At 52.5% G+C, this 8596-nt stretch overlaps 1 protein-coding gene across 1 annotated transcript; it reads left to right on the forward strand.

Annotated features, from left to right (window-relative positions):
- Positions 1-339: 339 nt before the first annotated feature.
- On the forward strand, positions 340-2655 carry LOC125918259 (homeobox protein Hox-A4). Its single transcript, XM_049624278.1, has 2 exons — positions 340-1067; positions 1620-2655. Exons 1-2 carry the CDS (start codon positions 434-436, stop codon positions 1964-1966), a joined length of 981 nt encoding a protein of 326 aa, XP_049480235.1. The 5' UTR covers positions 340-433; the 3' UTR covers positions 1967-2655.
- The last annotated feature ends 5941 nt before the right edge of the window (positions 2656-8596 follow it).

Raw genomic sequence — 8596 nt, forward strand, 5'->3', positions numbered from 1 at the left:
AATTGCCAGCAGGACCCAAAGTTGGGGGGGCTGGGGGGGACCAAAGCTCCAGCTCCCTCCCTCCGCCCGGGGCCGGACAGCAGCATCTATCACTCGCCCGCGCGCTTCCTGATCCGGGTCCGCGCGCGCGGCGCGCCCATTGGCGGGGGCGGGTCACGTGGGGGTACTAGGCGGGGCGCGCGTGGGGCCGAGGCGAGCGCGCGCGCGCGCGCGCGCGCGCGCGGGAGGGGGGGGGGGGAGGGGCGCGAACTTTGGGGGCGTTGGCGGCGGCGGGAGGGGGGGGGGAGGGGAGGGGTGGGCGCTTGACAGCGGGGGAGGGGAAGGGAGCTGAGGAAAGGGGGGATGGGAAGCGAGGCAGGAGGGGGAGGGGCCTCGGCGAGCCCAGAAAAACGACAACGCGAGAAAAATTAGTATTTTTGCACTTCACAAATTAATGACCATGAGCTCGTTTTTGATAAACTCCAACTACATCGAGCCCAAGTTCCCTCCCTTTGAGGAGTACGCGCAGCACAGCGGCCCGGGCGGCGGAGACGGCGGCCCAGGCGGGGGCCCCAGCTACCAGCAGCCCCCAGCGCCCGCGGCCCAGCACCTGCCGGCGCAGCAGCCCCAGCTCCCCCACACGGGCAACAGCCGCGAGCCCCCCGCCACCTACTACGCACCACGGGCCGCTCGCGAACCCTCCTACCCCGCTGCCGCGCTCTACCCCGCGCACGGTGCCGCCGAAGCCGCCTACCCCTATGGCTACCGCGGTGGCGCCAGCCCCGGGCGGCAGCCGCAGCCCGAGCAGCCCCCGGCGCGAGCCAAGGGTCCTGCGCACGGCCTGCACGCGAGCCACGTCCTGCCGCCCGGGCGGCAGCCCCCGCCGCCGCCGCCACCTCCCCCGCAGCACCGCGCGGCGCACCCCGCACCCCCGCGGCGTTGCGAGGCGGCTCCCGCCACCCCGGGCGTCCCGGCAGGGGGCAGCGCCCCCGCGTGCCCGCTGCTCCTGGCCGACAAGAGCCCGCCGGGCCTGAAAGGCAAGGAGCCCGTGGTGTACCCCTGGATGAAGAAGATCCATGTCAGCGCCGGTATGTGGCGCCGCTGGGGAGGCGCGGGAGGGTGGGCTGGGGCCGGGTCGGGGTTCGGGGGTCGCGGTGAGGGTCAGGGGGAGAGGCCGAGGGAAAGGGGGCCTCTGGAGGGGAGCCCCCATCTGGCCCAAGCTACAGTGGGATGTGGGTGTGTGCGCGCCAGCCAGCCGCCTGATCCTAACGTGAGAACCCTTTTGTACCCGGGGTCCCTTTATCGAGAGATTTACGAGACGCCAAACTGTTAGGGCAGTAATTATAGCCCCCATAAATTTAATTGCCCTGGCAGAGGCTTCAGGCCATGTGTCTTTGAAGCTTTTCTTCAGCCCCAATGCCCAGCACCATTCTTTATGGCTCTCGGGTGTTTCCCGTTGTCAATAGCCTGTGAAACATTTTCTTTGCCGTTTTATGTATCTTGCGTGAACTTGGTGTCAGGTTATTATATAATGATGATGTCCAATTGCTCTTCCCCACCCCACCTTCTCTCTCCTCCTCCTTTCCCTCTCTTCCACTCCCTCCTCCTTGGCATTCTCCTTCGGGGTTATGGGCTTTCAGTCAACCCCAGTTATAACGGAGGGGAGCCCAAGCGCTCTCGAACCGCATACACCCGACAGCAGGTCTTGGAGCTGGAGAAGGAGTTCCACTTTAACCGCTACCTGACCCGGCGGCGCCGCATCGAGATCGCCCACACGCTCTGCTTGTCCGAGCGCCAGGTCAAGATCTGGTTTCAGAACCGGAGGATGAAGTGGAAGAAAGATCACAAATTGCCCAACACTAAGATGCGATCCTCCAACTCGGCCTCGGCCTCAGCAGGCCCGCCAGGGAAAGCACAAACTCAGAGCCCGCACCTGCATCCTCACCCCCACCAGGGCGTCTCAACACCCATTCCCTCCTCCATATAACCTTCAGAGATCTAGACCAGTTTCATCCCCCCACCTGTTTTTCTCCTCTCTTCTGCCCCTTTCCCCATACTCCTACCTGTCTGGACTATAACAGACCCCAAAACAAAACCCAGCTTGGCGAAAAGGATAATAAAAAAGAAGACATTCTCCCCAAAAGAGTGTGTGCTGGTTGCCAACTAAGAGCAGATAATAGCCAGGATGCTGGCTGGCCTGAATAAGGCCGCCAGGATTGGGTACCTGAGGAGCACCACTTGGCAACCAATACTTTTGAGATGGCTAAAGTCAGCTGGATAGCCCACGCTGACTGGGGACATAAACATGTATGTTTGTTGCAAGCAGAAGGAAACAGATCCTTTCCCCCACCTTCCCTACCTCCCCCTTCCACATTAAGGCAGCTCATACAAGCTTGTATTGAACTGAATAAACGAGTAGACATTGTGGACCTCACAAGATTATTTAATTCTCAAAATGTATAGACCTTGATGGTAGATGTGACACATGTTAGTTTCCTTTCCTTGCATTTATTTAAAATATTGTTGTAGAGATATTGTTGTCTTATTCTGAGGCACAATCTCTCGGGGGAGAGGGGAGTGCATTTCGACCCATGTGCAACTGTACAAATTGTGGTGTGGCTATATAAAAAAAGCCATGTGCTAAGAATAAACTCTGTTTTAAAAACCATTAAAAGTTCTAAGACACATTTGTATGTTTCCTACTTTTAATTAAAAAAAAAAAGGTTCTCTGGATGGAGATGTCTGCCCTTGTGTGTAAAAATCTTGTAGATGGCTCAAGTTATGTTCACTTGGATTCTGACTGCTCACATAATTTGTGTGAGTGTATTCAACTTGAGCTGAACTCTTGTCAAGTTTGACCCACGGTGGGAAAAGTTCCAAAGAGCAGGAAGGCTCTTGAGCTCTGAGAGGGCTCCTCTTCTTCCCAAACTTGGCCAGGCTTTCAGGCTTCAAGTCTCTGTAAGGCATAGAAACGTGTCCTTCCCTGCAATGAAAGGTGAAACCACGCAGTGCTTCGGGCCCAGGAGTTTCTGCAGCTGTTCTACAGGCTGAACTCTGAGCACACTTGGAAAGAAGTGGTCCCTTTGGTATTTATTGCACCTTCACACTTAATCTGCCTGTTTCCCTGGAGATAAAAAAAAATAGTTTATGCAAAGAATTGAGATTGCTTTTTTGTTTCTTGGCTGTCTTTAAGGTTCACTTCACTACAGCTTCGGGGTTTTTGTCTTTCTTTCTTTACCTCTTTCCTTCTGAAGCCAGAGCTTTCAAAATAAACTGAATTTTCCCAATAAACCCTCCAAAGTTTCTTCTGAGGAAAGAAAAAGCATAATGCCACCCTCAAAATATACCCCAAGCAAGGCAGACCTGGGAGTATTCAGTGCTGGAAGAAAGCTCAACTCGGAGCGAGGGTCACTTTTCTTAAATGCTCCTGGATCTTTCTGCCCAACCTAAAGATCTAGATTCAAAGGCTGAAAATCAAAACCCAGGGCTGTCTCTATAACCATAGTGTTTATGTGCTGATTTACAAAATCAGTAAAGAGGATTTAGACTTGGTTGTCACTGAAGGAGTATTCTACAACAAGATGCAGAAAACCAACACATGCCACCCCTAGAATATAACTGTCACCTGGCCTTATATGAGTGCAATGTTAGGTTCGCGTTATAATTTTAGCAGAGATGGGAGGGGGCGCTCACCTACCTTTGGAATATCAGAGGAATTTTAAGCACATTTTTCCGTCAATGGCAAACCCTCAGCCAGCGGGCAGTGCTGTTCCTCCTCATGCCGCTGCCGCCCTGTGTGTGATAGAGGCAAGGGTGATCAGTTCTTTACCTATGAACAAACCATATCTGAGAGGAGAGTGATGGACACCAGTCTCTGAAGGGCCTCCACCTCTCCCCAAGAAAATTCAGGAGCAAACAAATGCATGCCTTCCCAAGTCAGGCCAAACCTGGCGTGAAGTACGTTTTATATGGTGTGAACGGGTGCCAGGGATTTCTGGGGACACTGCAACTGCTGCTGAAACTTATTAACCCTCCCCCTACTACACGCACTTGTAAAACGAAATTAAATCACGCTGAAAATAGCAATTTTCCCAGGAATCATTAATCACCTCATACAATAAATACTTCTTTGTAATTCAACAGCAATTCTGAAAGGCATTCTCTGGGAAAAGTCTGTGGAGAAGCGAGGGATCTTCTTGCAAATAATATGGTCTCGGGCAAAGACGCAGCATCTCGGCTGTCTGCTCAAAAAAATGCCTAGACTCTTGGTGGAAACTGAGTGTCAAGCTGCAAAACCTCAAATGGCAGATTATCATCATTTAAGGTAAATTCTTATATTTCTCCTTTGTAGGGAAGGAGGGGTATAGAGGCATTCATTCCAGCTTCATACAGGAGGCAGCTGTGTGGGGATAAAGGGGATAACTTTCTTTCACTTACTCTTATAGTCTGTCCAGGAAAGGAAGAGAAAGGATGGACAGATTGTTTTTCTAATATACCAGGACAAAATGGCATTTTTGTCTAAGCTGTCTTAATTATTAAGGTATTGGTAAGTGTTAAAAAGCCAAAATGATCCAAAATGACCCAAAGGATTGTGTCATTTCTTTAGTGTTTTTCCTGTTTTAGATTTGGTCTTTAAGGGAGCTTGTTATAACAGCTTAGAAAAATCCCACTTTGTGCTTTAAAATCATGCATTGTCTTCCCTTTGCTAGGGCAACCATAAGAGTTCACCCAGAGGACAAATTTTCTATCTCATTAATTGTTTTTTTTTTTTTACGCGAACCCTAGTGGCCCCTCAAACCCTTGACCTTTAAAGACAGTATTTTGTGTAAGCTCTATAATTCTCCTACCAAAATGACCCTTACACATGCTGCCCTCTTCTTTTTCTCTTTCCCCCTCCTTCCCTCTAACACACACTCTTTTGCTTTAGTCACAGAGCCAAGCTGTGCATGACTCTGGAGATAAAAGTTTTGTCAACATCTGAAATCAACTTAAATCGGATGGGAGACACTTTAATGGTCACAGTTTGAATTAAGTACTTAACACTCTCCCCCCTGAAGAAAAATGGCACTTTGCAGGCTCTCTTTCCTAGTTTTGCTGAAATGTACGATATACCCGGTGTTTTATTACAGCAGGAATTCAACTGTGACAGGCATAGTAGAGTACTTAATACCCAGGATGGGGCTCCTGGGAAGATTACCTAGATATATGGGGAGTGGGCCCTCTGCACAGAATCTCTGACTTTATACCCAGCTCTTTGAGGGTGCCCACATTCTGCCCCCCCCTCACCTCTCAGCTTCTTCCCCCGAGGGGTGGGTATCTCCGTCTCTACTCTGTCCCCCTGATCTTCTAAGCTTCCAAACTGGGCTGCTCTTCTCACCACTGCCTTCTCTCCAGCAGTTGCAACATAGAAACTGATCTAGGACTCTTTAGAATGAAAGGGAAAAAAGACACCCAAAGAATCAGTGTAGCAAACAGAGAGTGGGGTGGGGGGGCTTCCTGTCTGAATGGGTGGGTTCTGTGCAGGGAGTAGGCTGTTCTTTGCACTCCTTTGGCTTGCATCCCTAGCCTAGCCGGCAGCCCTGTATTGAAGAACATAGACTCAGCCTTCCCAAGGGCTGTTCCTATTGCCCCTCTTCTATATTATACCCCAGGGGCCCAAGAAGAACTCTGCTTCCTCTACCAAAGGCTAAGGGCTAGGAAAAATAGGAGGAGGAAAGAATGTGGGTTCTCACTTCTTGTTGGAATCAGGGAGGGTGCTGGGGCTGTTAATGAAACATTCTAGTCTGAAACTTCTCTCTTGGAATTCTGGTATCACTTCTCAAGGCCCCACACTCATGGAGTAACTCCTGCCACCCACTCAGGCCAGCTCCCCTGTCTCTGGGCTTGATTTCTGGGGCTACAAGAGATCCTTGTTTCAAAGAATGTCCGAGGTGAAAGAGATTTGGAGGCCATTTTGGTTCAATCTTCTCAGTTTACAGTAGAGGAAACTAAGGCAGTTGAATGTTCCCCATGTTCCTGTTAATGAATGTGCAGGTTGAATAGAGCCTTTGGTCTCACCTTGGAGAGGGGTAAGTGCACAGGCATCTTTCCTCTGGGCAAGCCTATTCTGCCTGGAATGGACCTGCCTCTGGGCTTACACTTGACAAGGATGGCCACAGGTGTGCTGAGGCGTCCAGGGAGGTAGGGTGGGTTCTCGCCTGAAGCGCCATCAAAGCGGCCCCAGGAGATTAGGTCACCAAAGCGCCTTAGCCAGGGCACTGACACAGGTGGGCTGACCTCTGGTCCCAGGAGGGGACAGATGCTTGGGTGCCTGGGAGAGCGGTGGGCACCCCACTGTCCACAATGCTCATAGTTCCAGAATGACTAATTCTATGCTGTCCCTGGGATTTCCATGGCAGTCGCTTGCCCTGGAGTTGAGCAAGGAGCAAGGAGTGTCTGCGTTCTGGAGGCCTGGGGACTAAAAAAGCCAAACAAGGACCGTCGTTGCAGCAGATAAAGGTGTAGCGCCAGTTCGAGGGAGAGATTGAAATTGTAATCTTTTGAGGTCACGTGACTCATTAAATAATTAATGCGGATCGTCAGGAATGGATCGGAGTCGTCAGGGCCGCACTAGGAATGAATCTCTCAGAAGTGAGACCCCAACTTCCTATTTGATTTTTAAAAACACACACCCTCAGATTTATCTCCAAAGGCTTTTAACTCCTTCAGGAGGTTTGGAGAGAGAGCCCTTCGGCGGGGAGGACCGGAGCTGGCGGGCCCACGCCGGGTTTGGGGGCTTTTTCTTCAGGGTTTCTGCAAGTCCGGGGAGCGCGCCGCGTCCGGGGAAACGTGAGTTTGGGCTGGGTTTTCTGCGGTCACATCCCGGCTTTAGTGATGAAGTGGGACGGATGCGCAGACAGTTGATAATGTTCTGGTTCACACGGGGGAAGGCTGCAGAGATACCACAGGACCGGCGCGCGGCTTTGTTCAATTTTCCCGGTGTTCATAAATCACCCGCGCCGGGCGAGCGAGGGAGCAAGCGAGCGCCAAAAACGCCGAGAGAGAGGCCACGGCGGCGGTGGCGGCGGCGGCGGCCATTGCAGGGGGAAAGAGACCTGGGCAACATCTCTTTGTGACTCATTAGTCTGAACGATTTATGGGGAACGGCAGCCATGAATATTTGACTTGGGGATAAGGAAATAGCAACAACAATAATAACCATAATAATTACAATACTCCTAAGCGTCGTTGGTGGGGAGGGGTGGCGGATGGCGGCATAGCGGTTCTTTCTGGGGCGAAGTTGAGTGGCATTGTGCAGGGTAGCTAAGCCCCACCACGCTCAGGGTCCCTCCAGGAGCCCCAAGGCCGGAGACACTCCCTGTGGGGACATAGAGGGCGAATTTGAATAAGAGAAAGGGGCCCAGCGTGGATTCTGAGTCCCAAGGGCCTGATGGAGGGTGAGGGCTACAGGTCGAGAGGGTGGCAGAGGGCAACTAGTTGCTGGTTTTCCACCATTTGTTCAGTGTGCTAGGGGGCCCTGAAGCCTGAGGGTCAGGGGGCTTGTCAGCTATTTGGTGGTCTCTCAGGCCATCAACAGGACTGCATGGACTGGGAATCAGGCATCCAGGGCTGGTTGGGGGCAGGCTGGCATGTGGGGAGGCTACCGGGCCGGGGGTGAAGGGGTAGTGGGGAGTAGGTTTGTGGAAGCAACCGGCCCAGCAGAGTCCCAGGCAGTGGAGAACCTAGCCAGGGTTCAGCATTGGGGATGATTCTTCTCCACCTTCCCCAGTGTCTTCTCTCCATCTCCGGAAAGTTGGCTGACCATTTGCTACTTAGAGAGCAAGAGAGGGTTGCATATACCTTGAGAGACAAGTTGGCAGCAGAATTAGGGCATCGGTTGGCTTGGGACTGCTGTGCAAGGCAAGGCTGGTTAGGGCCCCCAGATCGGGGTATTGTCAGATGTCAGCATCCTTCCTAGTCTTCCCCTATTTCCAACCAGCCGCAGTTGGCCTACTCTCAGGGACTGGGCGCTGCGGTGGTCCCGCCAGCCCACTGGGACCGAGAAGTGAGGCACCCAGGGCTTGAATAAACCAGAAGACAAAACCTCTCAAGACTGCCCCCCAGCCCAAAGACTGCGCCGGGGTCTAATTTCGAGTCAAACAGAAATGAGCACTATTAGTGAGGTTTCAAGAGAGTCTGTGATTGAATGCTCCCAGACAGGGCTTCCCTTTGTTAGCGAAAGAAAATAAAGCGTGCATTCACATTCCCCAAGTTGAGGTGCGTGAGGAGCTCTTGGAGCAGAGCTGGCACCACGGCAAAGCTTCTTCCACCTTCCCATCTTCCTCCGCCTAATCCATTTTCTTCTCCCTACCCCCTTCCCCCATCCCAGCCCCCGTAAAAAGAAAAAAAGAGGAGAATGTGGGTGCGGAGATGGAGTATGTATTTATTTTACAAAAATAAATCATCATCTGCAGGCCATTCTTAGACTGGACCCTTTCGAGCAACGAGTGCGCCTCATGGACGAGTGCCCTGGCGACTCCTCCGTGTCCGCGTCAGCCCGGGGGCCACCCTGGCGCCCGCGCAGGGCCGCACTTCCAACTCCGGTTCTCCAGCTCCCTTCCTTCGCAGCCACCGTTTA

This window comes from Panthera uncia, unplaced genomic scaffold (genome assembly GCF_023721935.1).
Source record: "Panthera uncia isolate 11264 unplaced genomic scaffold, Puncia_PCG_1.0 HiC_scaffold_604, whole genome shotgun sequence".
NCBI classification, from domain to species: domain Eukaryota; kingdom Metazoa; phylum Chordata; class Mammalia; order Carnivora; family Felidae; genus Panthera; species Panthera uncia.

Excerpts from the sequence above, each read along its gene's own strand:
- LOC125918259 (XM_049624278.1), top strand. The coding sequence starts at position 434 with ATGACCATGAGCTCGTTTTTGATAAACTCCAACTACATCGAGCCCAAG. Across the intron at positions 1,068-1,619 it reads GAAGATCCATGTCAGCGCCG|TCAACCCCAGTTATAACGGA; the intron begins GTATGTGGCGCC and ends ATGGGCTTTCAG.